Source organism: Pistacia vera, unplaced genomic scaffold (genome assembly GCF_008641045.1).
Source record: "Pistacia vera cultivar Batoury unplaced genomic scaffold, PisVer_v2 Contig23, whole genome shotgun sequence".
In the NCBI taxonomy this organism is placed as follows: domain Eukaryota; kingdom Viridiplantae; phylum Streptophyta; class Magnoliopsida; order Sapindales; family Anacardiaceae; genus Pistacia; species Pistacia vera.
In genome coordinates, this window is record NW_022196035.1 from 778,752 (window position 1) to 805,085 (window position 26,334).

At 36.9% G+C, this 26,334-nt stretch overlaps 6 protein-coding genes across 8 annotated transcripts; 3 read left to right on the forward strand and 3 right to left on the reverse strand.

Annotated features, from left to right (window-relative positions):
• Positions 1-1,927: 1,927 nt before the first annotated feature.
• Positions 1,928-5,634, forward strand: LOC116131109. The gene is made up of 4 exons (XM_031416745.1): positions 1,928-2,605; positions 3,092-3,744; positions 4,194-4,384; positions 4,942-5,634. Exons 1-4 carry the CDS (start codon positions 2,041-2,043, stop codon positions 5,321-5,323), a joined length of 1,791 nt encoding a protein of 596 aa, XP_031272605.1. The 5' UTR covers positions 1,928-2,040; the 3' UTR covers positions 5,324-5,634.
• Positions 5,635-6,288: 654 nt separating this feature from the next.
• Positions 6,289-9,406, forward strand: LOC116131110 (2-methyl-6-phytyl-1,4-hydroquinone methyltransferase, chloroplastic-like). Of its 2 annotated transcripts, XR_004128209.1 has the most exons (4): positions 6,289-7,248; positions 7,645-7,951; positions 8,707-9,059; positions 9,210-9,406. XR_004128209.1 is itself a non-coding variant. In XM_031416746.1 (3 exons), exons 1-3 carry the CDS (start codon positions 6,725-6,727, stop codon positions 8,860-8,862), a joined length of 987 nt encoding a protein of 328 aa, XP_031272606.1. In that variant the 5' UTR covers positions 6,289-6,724; the 3' UTR covers positions 8,863-9,159. The 2 variants fall into 2 exon arrangements, 1 of the variants encoding a protein (XP_031272606.1); XM_031416746.1 differs by lacking the exon at positions 9,210-9,406 and having other exon boundaries at positions 8,707-9,159.
• A 3,531-nt stretch (positions 9,407-12,937) lies between these two features.
• Positions 12,938-14,956, forward strand: LOC116131123 (calmodulin-like protein 11). 2 transcript variants are annotated; one of them, XM_031416758.1, is made up of 4 exons: positions 12,938-13,251; positions 13,819-13,976; positions 14,068-14,148; positions 14,745-14,956. In XM_031416758.1, the coding sequence occupies exons 1-4, from the start codon at positions 13,176-13,178 to the stop codon at positions 14,880-14,882; spliced, it is 453 nt and encodes a 150-aa protein (XP_031272618.1). In that variant the 5' UTR covers positions 12,938-13,175; the 3' UTR covers positions 14,883-14,956. The 2 variants fall into 2 exon arrangements, with proteins under 2 accessions (XP_031272618.1, XP_031272617.1); XM_031416757.1 differs by lacking the exon at positions 12,938-13,251 and adding an exon at positions 13,392-13,697.
• A 2,230-nt stretch (positions 14,957-17,186) lies between these two features.
• On the reverse strand, positions 17,187-20,307 carry LOC116131170. The gene is made up of 3 exons (XM_031416810.1): positions 19,986-20,307; positions 19,683-19,895; positions 17,187-19,548 (listed from the first exon to the last, which is right to left on the reverse strand). Exons 1-3 carry the CDS (start codon positions 20,305-20,307, stop codon positions 17,567-17,569), a joined length of 2,517 nt encoding a protein of 838 aa, XP_031272670.1. The 3' UTR covers positions 17,187-17,566.
• Positions 20,308-20,339: 32 nt separating this feature from the next.
• LOC116131136 lies at positions 20,340-21,257 on the reverse strand. The gene is made up of 4 exons (XM_031416780.1): positions 21,253-21,257; positions 21,059-21,118; positions 20,766-20,963; positions 20,340-20,648 (listed from the first exon to the last, which is right to left on the reverse strand). The coding sequence occupies exons 2-4, from the start codon at positions 21,099-21,101 to the stop codon at positions 20,356-20,358; spliced, it is 534 nt and encodes a 177-aa protein (XP_031272640.1). The 5' UTR covers positions 21,102-21,118; positions 21,253-21,257; the 3' UTR covers positions 20,340-20,355.
• Positions 21,258-21,808: 551 nt separating this feature from the next.
• Positions 21,809-23,085, reverse strand: LOC116131171. The gene is made up of 5 exons (XM_031416811.1): positions 23,081-23,085; positions 22,887-22,946; positions 22,594-22,791; positions 22,192-22,476; positions 21,809-22,104 (listed from the first exon to the last, which is right to left on the reverse strand). Exons 2-5 carry the CDS (start codon positions 22,927-22,929, stop codon positions 21,809-21,811), a joined length of 822 nt encoding a protein of 273 aa, XP_031272671.1. The 5' UTR covers positions 22,930-22,946; positions 23,081-23,085.
• Between the last annotated feature and the right edge of the window lie 3,249 nt (positions 23,086-26,334).

A 26,334-nucleotide genomic window follows, 5' to 3' on the forward strand; every position in this document is an offset into this window, starting at 1 on the left:
GGAGTGAAAGGTGGTTTAAAAATAACGCCTCATGTTCACTATTTGGCACTTGGCAGACTGGCAGTATCGTGGCGTAGTGGAGTTTTTGAGCAGGAGTTTTTACATTTTTAGTACTTTTTTTCTTGAATCTCCAGACCCCAGTGCTCCTCGTGAGTTGTAAATATTGGTATTAAGATACTGAAATAATCAGTTTCTGATTGAATGCTTCATGTTTAGGTAGATTTGGGTAATTGCAGGGCCGTATAAACGCATAAAGCTCAACCTCATTCGTCTCTTATTATTGGGCCTCATCTAATCGAAATTGCCCCAAATCTAGTGTAACTATATTTCGTTTAATTTTGCTGAGTTGCTGTGCTGATCCCAGCCTAAGGATCAAAACGAATGTCCATAGAACTCGGGATGCCAACTGCCAAGTTTCAACATTTGTTTATCTTAAAAAAAAAAAAAAAAAAAAATAGAACATGGATAGACGAGTCAATGTAACTTTCAACAAAATAATGAAAGGTAAAGAATGTAGAGAATTTAAAATTGTATGTTCAATTTTTGGTTTGTGTGATGTGGGATTTGAAATTAGGACGTGTATGATTTAATTTCGGGAAAATTGTTCAAAAATTTAACTCTGGTTTACTCTCTTTATTAAATTTCTGAGTTCAAATCTTGAGATTGTCTATTACATTTGTGGGTTTATAGTAGGGGTGTTCGGTTCTGGGTACCCTACACTTTTTGAAGGAACCGAAACCAGAACTGACAGTTCCTTGAAATTTGGAACTAGAATCGGAATTGACTTTCTTGTTCATAGGTACCTAGAACCAAAACCTATAACAATGGTTTCGGTTCCGGTTCTAGGTACCCTGTAAAATTACAAGACCCCCCAAAGGTTTTTAAAATAGCAAAAAAAACCCTTAAAAAACGTAAAAATACCCCCCTGCACTTGTTAACAAAAATAAAATTACAAACTCTATTACTTTGTAAAGGTAGATTCTCAAAAGTCAAACCAACTTACTTTAAATGTGATGAAATATAAATATAAATGTTTTCACGTTATTTTTTCTACAAAAGCTTTTATTAGGCCCCTTAATTTTTAATTTAATTTTATATTAGTTTCGGTTCCTGGTTCCGATTTTGGTTCCTAACTATAGGAATCGGAACTAGAACCGTACAATAACGGTTCCAAAAATTTGGAATCAGAACCTACCCATTGATGATTGGTTCTGGGTAGGAACCGGAACCAAACCCAAGATACCCGCCAGTTCCGGTTTCAACCGATTCTTTTGAACACCCATAGTTTGTAGGATATTTAATAGACTCCAAGATTAGTTAAGCACGCAAATTGCCCTGAACAAGTCAAAAAAAAGAAAAAAAAAAATTTGTCTGGTCAAATCATTCCTTAATCTTAAAATTTAAATAGCACTAATATGATTTCCAGTCTCTTATAAATTTAAAAATTAAAATTCTGTTAACTAAAGAGTCAGTTTGGTTCAAATTCCGTCGTAAATTTAAAGATAAACCATTTATTTTAAAAATAAAAATTGAAGTTGAAGTTTGTTCACAATGTATAGCTTATATGAAATCTTTTGCACCTGATATGGGATAAGTTTGTATAGCAATCTTATAAGATTCTGATAATTTTATGCAAATTGCATATAAATAAATAATAATTTATTATCGTACTGAAAAATACAGAAAAATGGAGATAAAAATAATTTATATATGTAAAATTGCTTTAAGAAAAGTAAAGCGAATCTTTATTCAGTCTACTAACTTTCTATTTCTTCTTATAGAAACTTCGCATCGTTCAAAAGTTGCCACCTGTCAGACAAACCATCGGCCAATGTTTCTCTCCGCCCCACCAGATAGGATCTCGGCATCTCGCACCTTTCCTTCACATCCACGAAACAAATCAGTCAAAATCAAATCAAAATCACCCTTCCACTTTACTCCCCTCCTTCACGCGCTAACTTCAAAAACTAATGTTTAAAATTAAATCAACCGCCTACACTCACTCATTCCCATGCTTCTCTCTTCCCCCTCTCTCTAACTATGGCTTCTCAGCTTCTCCATTCCCCACGCGCCACCGCGCACCAGCCCAAGCTCCCGCTTCGTTTCACCACTACCTTACTGGCACACCGCCAGATCAATCCTCGAACTGGACGAACCAGAGTGAAGGTTAGGGCCTTAAATGGAGGAGATTCCTACCTCGACATGTGGAGGAATGCACGAGATCGCGAGAGGAAGGATATCGAGTTCCAAAAAATCGCCGAAACGTTGGTGGATTCTGATGCTGCTGGTGATGATAACAATGTTGGCGGAGAGGAACTCGATAAAAAAAATGAGGAGTTCCAGAAGCTCCTGGAAGTTTCTAAGGAGGACCGTGACCGGGTTCAGCGTATGCAGGTGATTGACCGTGCTGCTGCGGCTATCGCGGCGGCTCGCTCGCTCCTCGAGCAGAAAAAAGAGTCTTCCGTCAGCAGTAGGAGTGGTGGTGCAAGTTCTGTTGTGAAGAGTGAGAGTAGTGGAGCAAATTCTGGCGTGCAGAATGAGAGTGGTGGGTCCAATTCTGTCGTGAAGAATGAGACTGGTGGGCCAATTGGGGTGCCTCAAGGAGGTAAGACTCAAGGAGGTAAAATTTGAAATTTTTTGTTTTCATGTTGTTTTTCTATTTATTTTATTTTATGTTTATAAATTGTTGTAAAAAAAAAATGATTTGAAGAGGCCGTGGGGTTTTGGATAATTAAGGAAATAGTGATGCTTCTTTGGATTTTTGAAATGATCGTCTGCCTTAGTCGTAAAAACGTAATCTTCGATAATGGGAATTTGGGATTTACTAGTATAGAGGGACTTATTTTGTCAGGTGGAGAGCAATAGTTGTAATATGATTATGAAATGTTAAGCATGTAGCATTTTAGAAGTTTTATTTTGTTGTAACTTGTTTTATGTTTAATATAAAAAATGCACATTCCATGTTTCAAATGTCTGTGTCTCAAAAATTCCGATTCTGTTACCTTATAATTTCTGTTTCTATTTTGAGTTGATACTGATGTTATTAGGAATGTTCTTCTGAATCTTTTTTATGATTATTTGATTCTATTAGGAACGCAGAATGTTAGCATCTTCGTGCCTCGATCAGAAACTTCTGGAAAAGGAACGCCAGGTCCCGATTTTTGGTCCTGGACCCCCCCTCAAGACAGTGATGGAAATTTGGATGATGTAAATGACTTGAAAATGGCTAGGAAATCTACTGTCTATCCTTCGACAAACACCGTGACAGAGAAAACACGATCCATGGATACTCTTCCAATTCCATTTGAGAGTAAACTTTCTGACACCAACCACGTCCCTCTTCCTCCTTTTCAGTCTCTGATTGATGTTCTAAAAGAAAATGTTTCTGAGGCCAGTCCAGAGGCACCTTCCTTAAAGGAAGAACACGAACTTGGTGCTCTGTCTTCAGCCCACGCAGCAGAAGCGGCAGATGCTCTTGACAAGGTTGATGAATTATCCACTCAGGGAGTGTATCCAGATGGTTTAAGGTGGTGGAAGGAGACAGGAATCGAGCAAAGACCTGATGGTGTGATTTGCAGATGGACAATGACCAGGGGTGTTAGTGCTGATAAAAAAGTTGAGTGGCAAGAGAAGTTCTGGGAGGCAGCTGACGAGTTAGGTTACAAGGAACTTGGTTCGGAGAAGTCAGGACGTGATGCAACGGGTAATGTTTGGCGTGAGTTTTGGATGGAATCAATGAGGCTGGTAAGAAGGATTTCTTGATGTAAATTACAAAAAGTAAATTGTGGTTTGAAGACTTCTATCAAAGTACCTTATGCATTTGCCAAAGCATAATACTATACATACAACATTTTTATATAACATTTCTCATACAACATGATGTGGCAAAAAATGATTGGTTGATTTTAAATTAAAAATAAACTTTCATCCAATCATGTTTTGGCATATCATGTTGTATAAAAATGTTGTATATGTAGTATTATTCTTTACCAAAAGAAGCTCTTAATATAATTTAACAATTTCTTAAACTTTTAATTTTTTTTTTCAAATTCTAAAACTGTTTTTAGCTTACTGAGCTAATGCAAATACAAATGTCGTGAAAAGGGAAGAAGATGTTTTAATGCTTATAGATTTTTAAAGAAATGTGGCAAATATATTAAAACAAACTGATCTGTTAGTTTCTGTTCATGCAGGAGTCTGGCATTATGCATCTTGAGAAAACTGCAGATAAGTGGGGAAAGAACGGAATAGGTGAAGAGTGGCAAGAGAAGTGGTGGGAACATTATGATGCCTCTGGTCAATCAGAAAAATGGGCCCACAAGTGGTGTAGCCTTGACCCAAACACACCCCTTGATGTTGGTCATGCTCATGTTTGGCATGAAAGGTACCAAAATTCGGAGAGGATTACAAATTTCTGCTCTTTCCCTTGTATCTGTTAGAATTGGTTTTGATTACAATCCCAAAATAACCATCATTTTTTGATTAATTGACACTAGGTAGAGACATAGTCAACAAATTGTGTGATGTTTTTTCATAGCTTTTTGGATTAGTTGGAACACTCGAGAAGGTTTTGATCATTGTTCAATTGTGATACATTTTTGGAATTCCTGCCTTTAATGACCTTGGAAATAATCATGTCTATTGGTCTTGGTTAATTGGACTCATACAAGAGTTTGACTTTTCAATTACGACATGCAGTTGAGAACTAGAATATAATGGCTGTAATCACTCTGCATGTACCTCATGTGTGCAGTGCAGTGCAGTCCTTTTTCTTTTTTTCTAGCAATACGGATTAGGTCATGTAGTAATGATACATAAATCTGCTGAACTGTATCATATTTCAAGACATTTTCATTGCCTCATGTTCATATAGATGGTTCTATGATATAATTTGCTTTCTGTTTGTTGTGTGTTCATTCAAATATTTTATACCTTTGGCAGGTGGGGTGAAAAATATGATGGACATGGTGGCAGCATTAAGTACACAGACAAATGGGCTGAGCGGTGTGAAGGTGATGGTTGGGCGAAGTGGGGTGACAAATGGGATGAAAATTTTGATCCAAATGGTCATGGTGTCAAGCAGGGGGAGACATGGTGGGAAGGTAAGTATGGAGACCGCTGGAATCGTACTTGGGGTGAGGGTCACAATGGATCTGGATGGGTTCACAAGTATGGAAAGAGCAGCAGTGGGGAGCACTGGGACACACATCAGCAGCAAGATACATGGTATGAGAGATTCCCACACTATGGCTTTTATCACTGCTTTGACAACTCAGTTCAGCTCCGGGAAGTTCGGAAACCTTCCGAGTTTGTTGAACCATAATTCCTGAAGAGTCTTCAAATATTTATATACATTTCTTTTTTGGTGGAAAGGAAGTATAAAGGAAGTCGTATGTAATACATAGTTAATAGTTCCTTCCTAAGAAAATAGTTTTTAACATGAATAATAGGGTTTTTTTCTTGAACATTTAGTGCTTTGGCACGTTGCAGATTAACTTGTGAACAGATCTTTATCCCCTCGTTGATCCGTCTAATGTAATGCCTTGGCTTTAGCTTTGTAGCTTATCCGATCTTAAATTGGGCATCTGGATGGTGGGGAATTAATAAACATCCCAAATAAGTTATTTGACTAAATCCATGTCTTGTGCCCTAAAATTTTAAAGCTAAGTGCAGAAAATGATGTTACTCCAACAATACATTCTTACAATCCTAACGTGACAATTGACCTGACATTGTTATGACAGTTCTATCACACCCAAGACGAAGAATGATTTTGACTAGGTCGAAAAAACGACCATTCTTTCTATGAGAAATGACCATTCTTTTATGTAAGGAACAATCATTCTTTATTAACAACATTGTAAGAAAGAATAAGGTTGTTCTTTAAAGAACAATCATTCTGTATGAAGGAATTGTTGTTTATGAAGGAGCAACAGTTCTTTCATAAATGACGACTGTTCCTTTTAGATGTCTTAGGTGTGGTGAAAGTTGACGTAACAGTACTAATATGTTAACATATTAGAGTTGTAAAAGAAAGTTACGAGAATACGTGGTTTGAGTAGTATTACTCAACATTATATATATGCAACCGTGGCACGTGGTGCCCGAGCTGAAAACCCAAATTCAAATCCGCTCCTTCAAGAACAAGAAGAGCTATAAATTTAAAGAACAAAGAAAGGAGAGCAAAAAGAAATGTGTTGGCACTTGATATACTTAAACGGATGATTACACTAGTTTGTGTTTATATTGGAGACTACAACGCTGTCGTTTCGTGTGATAGATACTAGATAGAGAGGCATCCCCACCGGGCCACCCTAGCTGGTGCCCATGACCCCATCCTCTGAGTAGTCAGTTTATAGCAGAATACAATCACCATTTATTTACATGTGGTGCTTATTCTACCAAAGACGCAAAGCTCTTTAACCTTGTCCTTTTGTCCTCCTCCCATGGTTTATTTTCTTCCACTCTTTCTAAAATATATTTGAGTTCTCCCATTATCGCAACCCATGTGATTTGCTTGCAAAAAATTGAATCTTTATTGTTTATTCTCCAGCAAAATTTTGTTATTACACTCCCTCTTAATTTTATCAACTGGACATGCCTATTGAGTTGCTGGTTTTCAGTTAGGACTTAAGAGTCGATACATGTCTTTCCTTGCTTCTTATTTTTGTTTTGCCAATTCATCGCTTCTTCAATTCTGAGTGGAGCTGATAATCTTAAGCTAATGAGTGGAATAGCTCCAACCGGGTTAGGATTTGCGGGCTCAGATTTCCATTTTAGGTGCTTGTACTTCCCGAAGAAAGGGTTAGTGTCTTATAATAGGAACCAAAATGGTAGGATCTTGACAACCAGATGCAGTATATCATCTTCAAGGCCTGCTTCTCAGCCGAGGTTCATACAACACAAGAAAGAAGCATTTTGGTTTTACAGGTTCTTATCTATAGTGTATGACCATATCATAAACCCAGGTCACTGGACTGAGGACATGAGAGATGAGGCGTTAGAGCCTGCTGATCTCTTTGATAGGAATATGAGAGTGGTAGATGTTGGTGGTGGGACTGGCTTTACAACTCTTGGTATAGTTAAGCATGTGGATGCCAAAAATGTTACAATTCTTGACCAGTCACCGCATCAGCTTGCCAAGGCTAAAAAGAAGGAGCCCTTGAAGGAATGCACGATAATTGAAGGTGATGCGGAGGATCTCCCCTTCCCTACTGATTATGCAGATCGCTATGTGTCAGCTGGAAGGTAATTTCTTTTAGTATTTTTGCAATATAAAAGGATTCTGGTTTATTTAAAGGGTAATTTTGATGTTATAACTTGTAATTGAAATTTAGAGAGAAATTTGATGGCTCGGACTTGTAATTGGTAATATCAGTCATGATTGGAATGAGTTATTAATCAAATTGGATTCAATTTTAACTTTGTAGAATGTTACATTTAGCTTTTCAGTTAAAATAATGTAATGACATCCAGGAGAACTGAAATTGTTGGGGCTTTTGACTCTAAAGCATGATCTGGCTTTCATATCTGAGTCTTTTTCGAAGATAGAACTCCAATTCTGTACTAAATAGTTATTTTCTATGATTAACACTTGGCATAGCTTCTCTATATGTTATCTGATACATTGATATTGTTCTTCAGTATCGAGTACTGGCCAGACCCACAACGTGGCATCAAAGAAGCATACAGGGTACTAAAAATAGGAGGAAAAGCCTGTGTCATAGGTCCTGTGTATCCAACCTTTTGGTTGTCTCAATTCTTCGCAGATATGTGGATGCTCTTTCCAAAGGAGGAAGATTATATTGAATGGTTTAAAAAAGCTGGTTTCAAGGATGTTAAACTGAAAAGGATTGGTCCAAAATGGTACCGCGGAGTCCGTCGGCATGGCTTGATCATGGGTTGCTCTGTTACAGGTGTGAAGCCTTTATCAGGAGACTCTCCTCTACAGGTAACGGCTTTGAGCTTAAAACTTGAGATGTGTGTTGGTGCATTGTTAAGAAGGGTGATCTGTCATGGTTCATATATGTAGTTAGATGCAGTTATTGATTTTTTAGATGATTAATAAATGGTTTTAGGGTCTTGACTTTAGAAACACTTCATAGTTTCTGAAGTTGTAAGGAGCACATAGTTATGCAATTGCGAGGGAGCAATAATCATTCCTTCTCTTCGCAACCTTACTTTTGCTGTTTTCATATTAGGACTCTTTAATGCTTCTTATCCTTACTTTCGTTGTGCTATTCGTCCTTGCCTCTGTTAAGATTTGCACAGGCTGAAGTTTAGAATCTGCTGAGACATTTAAGCTTTTGGGCACTTCTTCGTGTCCAAGCTAAAAGTAATAGAGAATACAGAAATGTCATTTCCTTTAATGTTGACTATCGAAATGGAATTGCTTTTCTTTCTAATCTCATTTAAATTTCTATATTCTGAGGGATTTGTATGAATTCCACAAGAAATTCAATCTTAGAGATAAATGTGATGGCGAAGCTGCTTTCAGTAGAGCTGGTTGTAAAAGTTTGCATCCCCTGAAGTATGTATCAACAAAGACCATGGAGTTGGAAGTTGCTGAGCTTTAGTTACTGCCATGTATCATTTTGACCTACAATTCGATAATCATAACTAGAAAAATAATAAATCTAGTATAAAAAGGCTTAACTTTACATAAATTTCATTTCTTATATGAGGTGTATGATGTGTCTGCTGCAGCTTGGTCCTAAGGCAGAGGATTTAAAGAAGCCTGTGAATCCCTTTGTGTTCTTCCTGAGGTTTCTTCTTGGGGTCATTGCAGCAACTTACTATGTACTGGTTCCCATCTACATGTGGATCAAAGATCAAATTGTTCCAAAGGGCCAGCCGATCTGAAATAGGAGGAAGATTTGAGGGTCTGCGATTGATTATGGAGCTGGTTAATCTGTCATTCGTTTTGTTGATCAACATTATTCCTTTTGGAGTAAGACAGATGAGACATCTTGTTTTATTTCCTTGGCCGGTGACTAGCAATGCTGCAAAGCTCAGCTGTTATGGCTGCAACTGGTAGCCTTAGTGAGGTTAATGTAACAGTATGTACCGACTCTAAGCAACTTAATTTGTAACTACAACTTTATTGCTTGTGTAAATTTAGCTACTTCTTCTTTTGACTGGTTCATTATTTTATTGTGAGCATGTTTTACTTTTAATCTGTAATTGCAATTTTTTTTTTTTTTTGATAGGAATTCTCAGATCCTGAAAGATACCCTTTCACGTCATTTGGGCAGCGATACTGCATTAAAAAAGAGAAGGTAAACAGATTTTTTCAGAAAAATGAACCAAATGCTTTCAGATTGCTAAAAAGGGTGAGAAAAAATTATGTTAATAATTTACTTTGGGTCCAAGAAGACAGGCATGTGTTCCATAGCTACTCAACAAGGCTAAAGTTTATCGAGTAAATGATTGTTTCCCACCCAAATAATGGTCTAATGGCACTTCTCACCTTAAAAGTTTCAAAATATAACTTTATTACCCAAAAATTATGTTCCGTCAATAATTTCCGTTATATATAGTGATATGCATTGTGAAGACGAAAATACTCTTTACTATTTAACTTAATTCTTTTTTTATTATTATCTGGACCAAAATTGGCGGTAGACAGTAGCGTCGCTTGAATGAGGAATGGCGAGCAAGTGGGTAGCGGGGTGGTGGTGGTGGTTTTGTAGAGGGGGGTTGATGAAGTAGGGGGTGGTGATGATTTGGATTTTTGCCAATTCGGCTGGAAGAGGTGAAACCCTAATCCAAACGGCGTTGACAAACAGTGGGACAATTAGGCAATAGTCAAGGCAGTTTTGGAGTATGGAGGTTGGGGAATCTGGTGGTGGTGACGACTTGGATTTTGGCCATTGGAATCGACCGGAATTCAGTTGGGAACGGCAAAACCCGTATCTAAATAACATGGCGAACAGTGGGAGCAATAGGGCAATAGTCAAGAGGGTTTTGGAGTATGTAGGTCAGGGAATCTGGTGGTGGTGAAGGGGCAGGCCAACGCCGCTGGTTTTGATGGCGTTGGGCGCTTGTGCGTGTTGTCTTGTGCGCATGCTGGCTTGCTAGTGATTGGGGCTTTTCGTTGGGACAATAGGTCGAACATGTGGTGGGCTTGGATGGAGCAGCAAAGTAGGAGAGATAGGGGAATGATTGACGACTAAAAAAATCAACACAACAACAACACAAACACTTCAAATAGCAAACCATAGTTCAACACTAGAAAAAAAACCAATGTTTTGCAGGGGATTGTGGTTGCAAAATGTGATTGTCTTGCGGCGGTGGGTGTAGGTCACGATAGCAAAATGGCGAGTAGGGGAGGCCAATAGAGGGTGGGGTTTTGAAGAGGTGAGGAAGGGGATTCGTATGGTGGTGATAGGGGTGAATTCTGGCTTCTAAAACGACAAAAACCTGGCCGTTAAACAGTGAATTCATGTGAAGATGTTGTGGCCGTCGGCCGACAATTGGAGACGGAAACATGGCTAACCTTTATTTGTAACCTTTTTTAGTTTTCAGAAATACTGAATGTTAATTGACAACCCTACCCTTATTTATAATGAATTTTTTATCATTATGTCATTCTTTTCAGCCAATTTTTATTAACAAAATTGTGGTTTGGATAGTAAAGTATTTTGAAACTTTTTGGGTGAAAAAGTGTTGCCATTATTTGGGTGGGAAAAAGTCGTTTAATCAAAGTTTACCATTATCTTAAAACACAATCAGCCAGAATCAAGAATCCCAAAATTCATGGTCACTCTCATTTCTTTATTTTTTGCATCAATTAAACAAAACAAACTATCCACTGTAAACCCACGTTACATTCATAAGATAAAGAGAAACAAGGAAGTAGTGCAGGTGGAAGAGTAAATTTTGTTTAAAGTTTTAGCAAACTTGGTCGTGATTATAGGAAGAAGAAAGAGGGGAAGAGAAGTAGAATGTATGAAATTGAGTTTTGTTTACTTAAATAGATAGGAGCAAACAACATATTTCCATTCGAGGTTTAGAAATCCCAAGTTGATACCTTGGTTGTTTATTCTAGATTCTCACTTTAAAGTAACGCTGTTCCTTTATTTTACCAGATACCCAACTTTTCATTGTACACGACGCATGTTAGCACGCTAAAGTGGGTTGACACTTTCTTGGTAGAAGACGGTTTAGGTAGCAAAAAACTCACATTAGCAGCGTCCGCTGGTGGTTTTTGGCTTTTTTTTGGGCCAATTCGAGTCCAAAATCATTTCCGGACCCTCGTTGGACTCCCCACAATCTCTTTAACAAAACCCCCCATTCACTTGCGACCTCATCACCATTTTTGACCACCTCCACAATCATTAACAGTGTTAGTTTAAGGGTAAAAATCTGAAATAAATACAACTAGATGTACTTGGATTTCGTTAAACCTAAGTGAGAATATGTCGTTAACTCAATAGATAGTATACAAAACCACATTGAATTCGTAAATTAAAGCCAGGCTCAGTTTGGATCTTGGGCGACTGGGCTTTGAATGAACTGGCCCAAGTGAGACCCAACCTCGAAGAGAATTTCACGGGCTTGGCTATCCAAGTATATAGTTTTTTTATTTTGGAATTTTCTAATTTTGAGAAAAATGTTTTTGCCTCTTCTACAATATATCTTCATCACTGACTCTCATTTTTGTTTTAAATCATCAATAATCAAATATGTAGAAAAGATGTTTGAGAATTTCAAGAGATATATATATCTAAAACAAATTTCAACAAATTTATTGTTTGTAAAAATAAGGTCTATTGTATTACCTATTTGTATTTAGCCATAATCCTTTTTAAAACATTATTGAACGAAAAAGAAAAAGAAAAAAAAAAAACATCTTTTTGACAGTCAACAAGTCCATGGCTTCTCAACAGGGACAACTCCTGTCTGAAGTGTTCAAGTCCTGTGACATTCAAAATTTCTGGTCATAGTCTTCACGTCGTGGCACATTAATTTGAAGGTTGATATTCTTGTTAATTGCGTGCTGACCGAAAGGTAAAATATGACCAGTCTAGAGTCAAATGTGTCTTCAATCCATGCTTATTGACTGAATAATTGTAGCCTTGCTTCAGGTTTGAAGTTTTCCCTTTCTTTTGAAGTACAGTACTCTTTTATGCAGTAACCATGATCATAATAATCATATTTGTTTCATTAATTAAAAATCTTAGGCAACTAATACTGGATGAGGAAGACCAGAAGGAATCCACACGCTTACCGTCTTGGTAGCTGACTGCCTTACCAAATAACAGGAAGAAAACCGCGTCGACAGCCAAGCACATTAATTCCTTTCTACATTTATGACTCAGCTAAGCTTTCACACTTCTTTTTCTTTTTAATTTATATTTCATTCATAATTTCAGTGTATAAGATTTGAGTGGGCTCCATTGAACTTCAGCTAACTTATTACTCCCAGCATATATAAGATCTGTGATATTTAATTAGAACCCGATTGACTAGCATAAAAGATTTGAAATGGAGTAATTAGAAGGGAGATTTTGTATTAATTATGTGATTAACAGAATAAGAAATTGGTAGTAATCTACTATGTGAGCTCGTGCAAGCAACGCAGCGTGCTCTCTGGGTTTGAAAATTTAGAAACAATCTACACATCTCCCTATAGTCCCATACCCATTTGGTCTTCTTTTTGAATGCTGTGTCTCCCAAACATAGAACCCTTACAGCTGTCTTCAAATTATATAAAAAAAAAATATATATATGTTTTGTAAATTAATGTAGGATGAATTTAGTTTTAATTATCCTGCAAAAAAGTCCATGTTGAAGGAGAAGAAAGGTCATGGTATAAGACGGCTACAGAGAGAAAGAGAGAGAGAGAGAGAGAGAGATTTGTGTATGATTCTTTCTTTGCTAATAACGCCATTAGAATAACACCCAATTCTAGTCATAAGCTTCTTTTGACTTTTATTATTTTACTTATTTCTTTAATACGTATAGAGTATATACATATTTTAATATTTGTAATTTCACTACATTTTTGTTACCACATTGAAGTTCTACATAAACACAGCTCAGCTTGAGCTATACTCAACATACTCTTAACTCTTTTCTATAACTTCTCTCTCTCTCTCTCTCTCTCCTCTCTCTCTCTCTCTCTAAATTTGAAGGTTTGTTTAGTTCATTAAGGTTTCCAGGCAGGCACTATGGTAGATGTACTGACTGAGGAACAGATTGTTGAGTTCAAAGAGGCCTTTTGTCTCTTTGACAAAGATGGGGATGGTGAGTTTTTTTATAATATTAAAATGTTTTTGATTTGTGCTAATAATCNGAGAGATTTGTGTATGATTCTTTCTTTGCTAATAACGCCATTAGAATAACACCCAATTCTAGTCATAAGCTTCTTTTGACTTTTATTATTTTACTTATTTCTTTAATACGTATAGAGTATATACATATTTTAATATTTGTAATTTCACTACATTTTTGTTACCACATTGAAGTTCTACATAAACACAGCTCAGCTTGAGCTATACTCAACATACTCTTAACTCTTTTCTATAACTTCTCTCTCTCTCTCTCTCTCTCCTCTCTCTCTCTCTCTCTAAATTTGAAGGTTTGTTTAGTTCATTAAGGTTTCCAGGCAGGCACTATGGTAGATGTACTGACTGAGGAACAGATTGTTGAGTTCAAAGAGGCCTTTTGTCTCTTTGACAAAGATGGGGATGGTGAGTTTTTTTATAACATTAATGTTTTTGATTTGTGCTAATAATCATTATAGTCTTTCTGTTCTGTGTCTTAATCTTTTGGTTTTGATATTAAGTTGTTGAACATGATTTGAATGTGCAGGTTGCATTACTGTTGAAGAATTGGCGACTGTGATTCGATCTTTGGATCAAAATCCAACGGAAGATGAACTGCAGGACATGATAAGCGAGGTGGACTCTGATGGAAATGGGACGATAGAATTTGCAGAGTTTTTGAGCTTAATGGCCAAAAAGATGAAGGTAATTAATAACCTCAAGTTAAATCCAAGAATCACCAAATTTTGTACATTTAATTAGATTGAAATTTAGATTTGTTTTTGGTTTATATCAGGAAACTGACGCTGAGGAGGAGCTCAAGGAAGCTTTTAAAGTTTTTGATAAGGATCAAAATGGATATATATCAGCTAATGAGGTAAAATTTCCCCATACTTGTTCTTAACTGAGGCTAAAACTTAAACCATTCTCTCTTAATCTAATAATCTTGTTTTTCCTTCACAGTTTGCAACTCAAATTATCATTATAAGTTTATTTTTTTTGCATGCATGGGTTCATTCTATTGTCATAATTAATCCTCGATAAAAATGAATTATATTTAAAGAATTTGGTATTGAATCTTGAAAATTAAAAGGGAAGAAATGTAACAATAAAGATAATGCTGTACAGCACATCTGAATTAGACTTAAAAAATTCATTGATCCATTCAACGATTCCTGAAGAAAAACGAGAAAAAATGTTGGGAAATAATTGGAAATATGATTCATTTAGAATCTTTTCTGGGTATTCCAATAAAGAAGATTGGATATTCATATAATAAAATCTGAAACTCACATGTTTCACCAGGTTTAGGCTATTAAGCAAAATGGCTGTCCGTATATATCTCAGTACATCTACATGCATGAACGTAAACTACATATTTCTATATACATTAATACGACTTCCAAGATGGATGAGAATCTAGCTTAATTAAAGCTTTCAATTTAATTATTATTCTCTCTGGTCTGTGTGCAGTTGAGGCACGTCATGATCAATCTAGGTGAAAAATTGACGGATGAAGAAGTAGAACAGATGATCAAGGAGGCGGATTTGGACGGTGATGGCCAAGTTAACTATGATGAATTTGTCAAGATGATGATGACCGTTGGATAAAAGGGATTTAGTCAGTATGATAAGATAACATTCAAAAGAAAATAAATAAGCAAAGCTGTGTTGTTTCTATTATTTGTTGTAATATTAATTGTTGTTGTAGACAATGACCAAAAGAAGATTAGAATAACTTGTACCATTTCATTCTCCAATTCTAAATTGTATTCCTTCATTTCTAGTTCAACAATTGTGCTATTTTAATGAAAATATATATATTTTTTTTCCACATGTTTATTTAATGTATTAAATTATCTTATAAGATCATTTGATTTTGGCTTCACATTGTTCCCAAACACATGGTGAACTGGTGAAGACCTTTTTGTTTCTGAAAGGATCAATTTTACTTCATGCGTGAACAAAAATTCTTTAATATATTTCAAATGTCACCTAAAACCAATTATTAACATTGCATCTAAGGACACGTATATGTTAAAGGGTTAAAGAGTTAGAATCAAATCTAGTTGTAGATCATATCTTTATGCATTTGAGGTTCATAGATCAATCCCTACCCTATCAATAAGGACAAAATTTACACCTCTTTTTAACCATTAATTTGTAATTAACATATCATTCCTTACATTTGAACCATTTAATCATTCATTTATAATTAATCCATCTTATTATTATTATTATTATTTTTTTAAGGAACACTCTACAAGTCCAATAAAGTAAGATAATTATACAAATATGGTAGATACCTCTCTTATGACTCGAACATAATACCTTTTAGATATAACTAACTCTAGTGACTAAAAAGTTTGTCATTTGACTATAAAGGGAGAGGTAATTCACCGTATTTATCACAAATGAATTCGTATATATTAGGAAATTACATCTTGAAACAAAATAATTAAGAATGATTTAATTTGGTTTTATTGTTTAATAATGTAGACCAACTCAAAGAAGTTGTATTGATGTGAAATTTCTCCAACTTTTGGTTCCAATGCAAAGACTTTGACTAGAGAAAATGGTCGGTAATGAAGATATAATTTCCCAGAACTTTGTTCTATAATATATATTTCTTTTCATACACAAAGAAAGGAGGTTGTCCCTTTCACATTATCTTTATAAAAAGATCTACTATCTATTTCTCTGTTCTTTTCTTTGAAAAGAAATGTAAAAGAAGAGGTCTCTTCCTTACTATTTAAATAAAGACCAAGTCCCCTTCCGTTTTATATAATTTCACAATTTGTACGCGGTTCATGTCTACTTTTCATTTGTTCACAATTCTTATTTTGATTGTTCCACATAATATGGTTTAACTATTGATTACGTTTTCTATCAAAGAACATCATACTGTATGTTTCTCTCATTTTAAAAGACATTTTTTGAACAGTTCAATCAAATAAAATAAAAAGTTTTAATCATCTAGAAGAGCTTGTGATGTGACAATATGATAAACAACTCTCAAACCTATTTTTCAGACTACTGGTGGATCCAAGAATTCAAGTTGAACTGGGCTGAATTAATGTATAAACTAAACAGTAACCCTGAAAGATTTGTTGAACGATGCTATGAGAATGGAAGCCTGAAAGATTTGTTGTTGCCCTGCATCTCAAGTGTCAAGAGTATACTGGTGCCATGCTGCCTCTCAACTCCAAAGTCAATCACATTACCCAAAGAGATAAAAAGTTTCATTCTAAAACTATATATTCATTGAATTTTGGAGTAATGGAACAAAAACTTAATGTCCTAGTCATATCTAGTACAGTGAAATGCCTTTATACTGTACGATTGATAAAAGATGCCAATTCATATGTATAAATCCTGCCATTTGGATGTTCGTTTTCTTATATTTGTTATTCCTTGGAAAATCACTGATTATTGGTTCTATCTAGTTGTGCAATGTTCCAGCCTTCCAGCCCCAAATGGCTAGCCAAGTTTAAAGGGGTTATACAAGTGCAGTCCAGTTTCTATCTCTCCAGCTTATTACTAATAGCTTTCTGGGTAATAAGTTTGTGTGATTTATTGCAAGACTTAGAATCAGTACGGGGGACATCTCCATGGGCTAGAGGCCCAACTTTGTTGCCTTGTTCACATGGACTTGCTTCCCATAGAGACTTATTACAGATGGCTTTCTGGGTAATTCTGATTAACTATCTGGAAAACACCATCACAGTTACAGAATCATCTAGCGGCAGTAAGCTTCTGTGGGTGAGTGTTTTATTATTTACCAGTAAAACCAACAATAATAATAACACCACTGCAATGTTAATTTTGTATCCTTAATGGCCGTTTAAGCATAATTTTAATCCTAGCTTGTAGACCATAAAAAAAGCCCTGGATAATTCAACTATAAACCCCCAACATCATTGTATTATTATAAATAAAATCAAGAAATGTTACAATCAGTGGCAGCAAATCTGCCTTAATTACAATCTCCTCTCCAAACCATACATATTCTTTCAACCGATCAAACAAATAAAAGGGCTCAAAAATTACATCAAGAGATTCTTCAAGACTCACATCACAAAGACATTGTAAGTCTAGAAGAAAAAAAGTGTAGAGAGAAAAAAGAATAAAAGCAATGGATTGTCATGGTTACAAATTTTTACTTTCTTGGTTTATGTTGAATATACTAACCAATCAACAGACTCCCTCCTGAACAAAACTCCCAAGTTCAGAAAACTCAACCAGAACAAATCAAAATGTGAAGATAGAAGAAAACTGGAAATATTTTAAGGTTTTTAATTTATCACAGTTGTGCAACACATGCAGTTGGTGAAGAGGAAAGACCTCGGCTTCCGCTTCTCCTTACTTTTTGGTGAAGTTGAGGCAACTTCCTCTGTGGGCAAGTTCAGGAATTCCTTGTTTGTCTTCTTTGCAGTATTGTTGCTATCATGTTTCTGTGGTGTGACTTTGATATGCGCCTCTTCCTCTTCTTTCAAGAAGCCTAGGAATGGAGTTTTCGACTTCTCAGATTCGCTTCTTTCCATTGTAACAACTTTTTCTTCCACTGGCATTGCATGATACACATGCTTATCTTGACCATATTCAGTATATGCAAGACTAACATCTGCCTGGCTTGAAAAGTCCTCAATTGCAGTCTTCTCTCGATACAAGAGTGGAGTTTGATCTGACTCTTCTGTCCTTGCTTCAATTTGGAGATCAAGGTCAAAGCTTGGTGATTTTTGCATCTGAGCTCGTATGTTTGAGGCGTCAGGGTTTGATTCAGTGCTGAGTCTCTCCGTGCTTTCTGGTGCCTGAGTATCATCAGTTGCAAAGGCAGGTGTTTCAACTATTTCACCTTGTCCACTGAGATGGTTTGCTTGAGTGTTAGATTCTTCTACAATTGCTATAGTCTCTGCGGCAGATTGTGAGAGATCTTGCTCCGATTTCTCAATGACCAGCTGATCCACAGAGACTAAAGTTTCTGCCATCGAGTTTGTGGAATCAAAAGATGAAGCTTCAGTAACAAAGGACTTGGGGAGACCTTCTTGCTTTATCTCAGAGATATACTCATTGCGGCTCTGGATTTTATCAGATTCCTTTTCACAGTTCTGTTTGCTGTCTTGAGGCTGGACAAGAGAAAGCTGAGACGTTGGGAGAAATGCTTCATTTTGTTCAGCCGGAAGTGTTGGGAGAAATGCTTCATTTTGTTCAGCCGGCAGTGTTGGAGACTCGCATTGCTTTTGGCTTTCTCTTCCTTCTGTGTCATCTCCAATGATACATGAAGCTTTAGTTGTCTCTTCTGTTTCTTCAATCATTTTCTTCTCCTCAGACGCCTCTTTTTTTTTGCAATCAGTAAGAGATGACTCCTTCATAACCATTCCGGATTCAGGAACCACCTCATCTTCATTTTGTGAATCCTTGCAAGGTTCCACGGAAGCCTGATAGTTAATATGCACATCAACTAGGTGATCATCTTCCGTAACCTGTGCCTCCTCAATGTAGTCCTCATTGCTCCCAGAATCACAAGAAACATAATCTGCAGTTCTCTTTTCATTTTTCTCAGGTTTAGACTCGATCATCATGCCTTCTGACGTAGACACATTTACGTTGTCAATATTTGATCTTTTAATTGACTCCTCAAAAGATTGATTTGGGTAATGATTAGACTTACTCTCCCCATGTTCTGCTTCATTTATTATCAACACGGTTTCTTCTGTAAGAACTATGCAGTCATCTGTAGTTGCAGAGACTTGTTGGTGAGAGTTTAGTGACTTATCCATAAAAATGTCTTCGATCTCTACTTCAGGGGAACCACTTCTAATTGGATTAATCTCAGTTGGTAACTCCCCGTCGCAGTTGTTTCCCACACCACAGGAGAATTCTGAGGTTATCATTGTGTTTCCGTCTAAACCATTGCTAATCTCATCTCCACCTTTAATTTCCAATCTCTCTGCTTTGGATGCCATTTCTTTCACAGTCAAGTCATCACTTTCTACATCCACCATTGGATCAGAAGCAGTAATAGCACTTTCACCGATATCTTTTGGTATGCTACTATCTATCGGTTTACCATTTTCCTCCCCTGAACAAGTCAAATTTGATCGCAGGATATCCTCAATTTTTTGTGAAGGCATGTTGCTATCCTGTACAGGTGGATCGGCATGAATTGTAGTCAATTCAGGTTGATCAAATTTTGAGTCTACACTTTCTTGAGGCTCTGGTGGATCGTTTGATGAAGTTATTATATCAAAAGTTGCATTTTCCCCTCCCTCGTCCTCTGTTACCAATGTGGAGGTTAAGTCTAAAGGAAACCATTTATGTTCTATAAGTATAACTTAGAGCAGAAAAAGTTATAAATTTACAATGGTATATTAATTTTAATTGGTCAGCTGAGTTAATAAACATGCTAACCTTTTTTGATAGAATCTTGCTTCAGTAGCTGATGATCGCTTTGTTGCGGCAGATTCTCCTCCAAAATTGATTCTTGCAGTACCTCAAGTGGTGTCGAATCTGTGAATGGAGAAGTTGGTTTGATGTCAATGGTTTCAACATCTGCTTCATTCTGTGGTTTTACTTCAACCTTTTGAAATTCAGCAGGAGGATCAAGTTTTGTGTCCTCTTCCTCTATAAAGAACAGAAAGCTCTAGTTTAGAGAAGAAACATCAGCTGAAAGATAACCATTTATGAATTATGATGCACTGATAATTCACTAACCTCTTTCATCTGATATCTTGTTTGCAACATGAGGATCCTCTGCACCTTCTGGAACATCAAAAGCCAACCCATTAACCCCTCTGTCATTGTAGTCTTGACATTCAGCTAGAGGAACTATGCCATTTTCTACTTCTGCGTCAGCCAAAAGACTAGGTGGTTTCACATCATCTTCTGCATCTTTGGATGGAGAAGTTGTTTGGATTTCACTTGTTTCACCATCTGCTTCATTGTTTGGCTCTATTTCAACTTTTGGACATTCAGCAGGAGGATCAACTTTAGTGTCTTCTTGCTCTACAAGAAACAGAAGTAACCTATGGTACATTGAGAATCGACAGACTTTTTCAATCCAAAAAGAAAAGCTATGAAGAATTCAGTAACCTGTTTCATCTGGTATCTGTTCTGAAAAATGAGCATCCTCTGCTCCGTTCAAATCATCAGAAGTGAATGCATTCTCTTTTTCATCGTAGTCTTTACCTTCAGCACCAGGAACAGTTTGATTTTCTAGTCCATCATTTACGTAACCAGGTGGATTGTTATGTTCTTTTGAATCTTCAGATGGAAAAGTTTGTTGTTGAATTTCACTGGTTTCATCACCTGCTTCATTTGATTCTGCATCAACTTTTGGAGATTCAGCAGGATGATTAACTTCAGTTTCTTCTTGCTCTGTATAAGAAACAGAATGCTCAGGTTTTGTGAATAAACACTGGCTGAAAGATAAATAACATTGTGGCTGGTATTCAATATTAAGCCTCATTAGCCTAGGAAAGACCGTACACTAACCTCTTCCATCTGATGTCTGGTTTAATTTAGGAGAATCTCCTGCTCCGTTTGGGACGTCAGAAGCCAACCCATTCACTTTTCCATTGTAGTCTTTAACTTCAGAAACAGGAACAACATGATTTTTACCTTCTGCACCATCAACGTGAACAGCTTCTTGCAAAAACCTCTCTTGAGTTTGAGTGGTTGAATTCTCTTCTTCTGCATTAGGAGATCGACATTGTAAATTACAAATCATTCATATAATAATCAAATACGAATCTAATCAAAGCATAAAAAACCTGATTATAGTGTACCTTGCAGGCCGGATGTGTTACTGTTGCCCATCTCATTTCCCATGTTCAATTCACTAAATCCTGCAATATAAATGATTTGGAAAGATCAATCAACAACGGTACTCTACTACGTTGGCTGGGGTCTTCTCAATAGCACAGTATATGAAATAAAAAGGGAATTAATATTCAAAACATACAAATGTTGCAAGCCATACCATGATGATGAGATATTCACATGAAAATATGTACAAAAATTTGAGGACAGCTTGATATAAGTAAGCCTGACAGAGTGTTAATACTTGATTAAGCGATAAACTTGACTGATGTTGCTTAAAGCATAAGCTTTACCCGGGTCATCTGTCAGCCAATAACTGATGTATAAATCAAAAGTTGTGGCACAATTTTCTCCCTCAGTATCTTTTCTTTTTGTGTGACATCGACATTTTTTATAGTGTCAATGGGGACATTGTTAACTAACTAAAGTTTAGTGTCGGCAACTGAAATTATGATTATGTTCTGCTAAATTTTTGGGTACTATTATTCCAATCTACTCAATCTCAAAGGAATATCTAGCTCTAACCTTTACTTTCTAGGCTTTCATTCCTGTATGCACTACGGATATGCATTAGAGTTACAATTTCATGATCAATAGCCAAGTACTTATTCCGTCCGCTTTTGTATGTTCTAGAGCANGAACAGAAAGCTCTAGTTTAGAGAAGAAACATCAGCTGAAAGATAACCATTTATGAATTATGATGCACTGATAATTCACTAACCTCTTTCATCTGATATCTTGTTTGCAACATGAGGATCCTCTGCACCTTCTGGAACATCAAAAGCCAACCCATTAACCCCTCTGTCATTGTAGTCTTGACATTCAGCTAGAGGAACTATGCCATTTTCTACTTCTGCGTCAGCCACAAGACTAGGTGGTTTCACATCATCTTCTGCATCTTTGGATGGAGAAGTTGTTTGGGTTTCACTTGTTTCACAATCTGCTTCATTGTTTGGCTCTATTTCAACTTTTGGACATTCAGCAGGAGGATCAACTTTAGTGTCTTCTTGCTCTACAAGAAACAGAAGTAACCTATGGTACATTGAGAATCGACAGACTTTTTCAATCCAAAAAGAAAAGCTATGAAGAATTCAGTAACCTGTTTCATCTGGTATCTGTTCTGAAAAATGAGCATCCTCTGCTCCGTTCAAATCATCAGAAGTGAATGCATTCTCTTTTTCATCGTAGTCTTTACCTTCAGCACCAGGAACAGTTTGATTTTCTAGTCCATCATTTACGTAACCAGGTGGATTGTTATGTTCTTTTGAATCTTCAGATGGAAAAGTTTGTTGTTGAATTTCACTGGTTTCATCACCTGCTTCATTTGATTCTGCATCAACTTTTGGAGATTCAGCAGGATGATTAACTTCAGTTTCTTCTTGCTCTGTATAAGAAACAGAATGCTCAGGTTTTGTGAATAAACACTGGCTGACAGATAAATAACATTGTGGCTGGTATTCAATATTAAGCCTCATTAGCCTAGGAAAGACCGTACACTAACCTCTTCCATCTGATGTCTGGTTTAATTTAGGAGAATCTCCTGCTCCGTTTGGGACGTCAGAAGCCAACCCATTCACTTTTCCATTGTAGTCTTTAACTTCAGAAACAGGAACAACATGATTTTTACCTTCTGCACCATCAACGTGATCAGCTTCTTGCAAAAACCTCTCTTGAGTTTGAGTGGTTGAATTCTCTTCTTCTGCATTAGGAGATCGACATTGTAAATTACAAATCATTCATATAATAATCAAATACGAATCTAATCAAAGCATAAAAAACCTGATTATAGTGTACCTTGCAGGCCGGATGTGTTACTGTTGCCCATCTCATTTCCCATGTTCAATTCACTAAATCCTGCAATATAAATGATTTGGAAAGATCAATCAACAACGGTACTCTACTACGTTGGCTGGGGTCTTCTCAATAGCACAGTATATGAAATAAAAAGGGAATTAATATTCAAAACATACAAATGTTGCAAGCCATACCATGATGATGAGATATTCACATGAAAATATGTACAAAAATTTGAGGACAGCTTGATATAAGTAAGCCTGACAGAGTGTTAATACTTGATTAAGCGATAAACCTGACTGATGTTGCTTAAAGCATAAGCTTTATCCGGGTCATCTGTCAGCCAATAACTGATGTATAAATCAAAAGTTGTGGCACAATTTTCTCCCTCAGTATCTATTCTTTTTGTGCGACATCGACATTTTTTATAGTGTGAATGGGGACACTGTTAACTAACTAAAGTTTAGTGTCGGCGACTGAAATTATGATTATGTTCTGCTAAATTGTTGGGTACTATTATTCCAATCTACCCAATCTCAAAGGAATATCTAGCTCTAACCTTTACTTTCTAGGCTTTCATTCCTGTATGCACTACGGATATGCATTAGAGTTACAATTTCATGATCAATAGCCAAGTACTTATTCCGTCCGCTTTTGTATGTTCTAGAGCACATTTTTGGGCAAAAAGAAAACGTTGAAACATAGCAATCTTAACGTAAATCTAATTGTCGAGATGAACAAGTACACTATGAGCTTTTAAGATGTCCATTATTGGGTTAGTTATTAAGTTTTGAATCTCTCGATCAAGGATAAAATATGATTGCAGGAAGCCCAAAACTAAAAGTGCATTCTTATAGAAGCCAAATGGCCTATAATTATTAGATGAATAGAATTCAATATGAGATAGTAGTGAGGCTATTCTTTCTTCTCTCATGGGGAAGGAATAATTGTCTTGATAGGGGACTTTAACATGTGGGTCTAATGTTGAACATTTCTTGGTCTTAAAGCTTAATGCGGAGGTGAGGTGGCTAAGAAGAGCAAATTTTTTTAAGGCTAAGCTCATGATAACTGTTCATTTCCCTGGAACTCTATATCTGTGTACATGCTCAAAAGTTGAAGTTTTGGACCCTCCTGCTAACTTTTTATAATTTTGAAGGAGAGAAAGAAGAGTTGGTGGAATTCCCCCATTAAACACTTTATTAACAAAATATTAGTTGCTGAAATGATTAGAGCATATTGCACCCATCTGGGGAAGTGCCTTTGCTATTCTTCTAATCAACCTAACTACTAAAGTTTTAGACGGAAATTAAGGGTGGTGTTGGTCAACTTGTGGATATGGGATGATTGATTCCATTTCTATATGAAATTGTGTATCTTCTTCAGCTTAAAGTTTGGGCCGCAAAAGCTAACTTTAATGTGTAAGCCCATTTTGATCATTGGGTTGGACCAGAGCTTCTGGAGTCACTGCTAAACTTCTCCAACTTTTTGTTGGAACAAATATTTCTGGAAGATAGAAAAAGCTCTTTTTAGTTAAGAGTAAACGACATGTTCCAAGGCAAGGTTTGGTGAAATAGCAAGTTTTTATCCTTGATTTCATAAATTCTAGATTTACACCCTAAAACCAATACAGTTAGTAATTTTTAGATTCTAACACTTGTGTAGAGGGTGCTATTACCATCCCCATCTCCAACCACCCTCTTCTTCAACCTCAAATTAATAGAATAAGAAAAATAACCATCTTACTTTCAAATTTATTTCAATAACATCATTTTCTTCAACCTTCACATCATCCCCATCTCCAACCACCCAACCATTGCCACTGGCACCACCACCTAGCCATTACTGCCACCCTGCCACTATCACCATCACCATCACCATCACCATCACCATCACCATCACCATTGCCACCACCACTATCACCATCTAGCCAAATTAATAAAATTTCAAGAAAATCCTATACATCTCAAATTCATTCACCAACACCCTCTTCAATCCAAACCCACCCAACCCTTTAAATTTTCTTTCAATCCAAAACAAACTTCATCACCAACAATCAAATCCACAACACAACAACCACTCAATCGCGCGAATGCATCGCGTGCAACATAGGCGTGGCTGCAAAGGTAATGACAATGCACATCACGCTAAGGAGATGCGAAGCTGGGACCGTGGATATAAAGAAGGGGCATGGTGGGTTGTGCGCTGAACTCATGCGTAGGTGTGCGCGGTGCGACTGTGCGAGGGACGTCACTTGAATGAAGATGGCAACAGCTGGAATTTGGTGAAAATCACGTTGATACAGTTGAATCGGAGAGCCAAGTGACTTGGGAGGGTGAGGGGAGCGGTGAGGGCTGCAATGGGTGCCGGAAAATGCTAAAAATGACTTGTAGCGGCGACTATGGGTTAGGGATAGGGCTGTGCAAAAAAAATCCGAAATCCGAAATCCGATCCGCTCCGATCTGAAAAAGTCGGATATCCAAAAATTCAGATCAGATACGGATCGTTATTTTAAAAAATCTGAGTATTCGGATCGGATACCGGATCGGGAATGTTAAAAAATCGGATATCCGAATCCGATCCGGATTTTACTAAACTACGTCGTTTTGAGTGTAACAATAACCCTAAGGGGGCGTTTGGTTCGCGGTAATATCAGATTATTCGGGTAATGTTATCTTTTATTACTTGATTACCACGTTTGGTTGTCAAGTAATATAAGATTCCGGTAATCTTCAAATACCAATAGTAGTTACTATTGGTAATATTAGAGGTAATCTGATTACCTCAATTTTCTTAGGTATTATGAGATTACTAGGGTTATCCTTTTTTGTTACAATTTTATCCCTTATTAATGAAAATTTTGGACAATAATACCCTCATTTTAAAATAAATTTACATTAATATCCTATTTCAATTTTACCCTTGTTTAACTAAAATTTTGGACAATAATGTCCTTGTATTTAAAACAATTTACAGACCACTGCCACTCAGCCACCACCACCACTGCCACCCAGCCACCACCGCCTACAGCAGCCAACCACCACGGACCACCTCGGAAAACTCGTCGGAGTCCCTAAAAAAGAACGAGTTTCGGTGGGAGGCTCCGGGAGTCATCGATATGGCTGTTAATGGCCAGATCCCTGGCCATTAGCGGCCAGATCTGAGCGAGATCTGGCCGTTAACGGCCATATCTATTCTGGTAAAAATAGATCTGGCCGTTAACGGCTAGATCTCTCCCAGATCTGGCCGATAATGGCCAGATCCACCAATCTGGTCGGAAATGGCCAGATCTGGCCATTTCTGGCCAGATCTGGCCTGATATGGCCGTTTTCGGCCATCAATATGGTTGGAAACAGCCATATTGAAGCCTCTTAGTCACGTTGAGTTGCTGATGGGGACTTTCGGAGACTTCCGGTGATGGTCTATGGTGGCGTCAGGAGGTGGGGGTGAT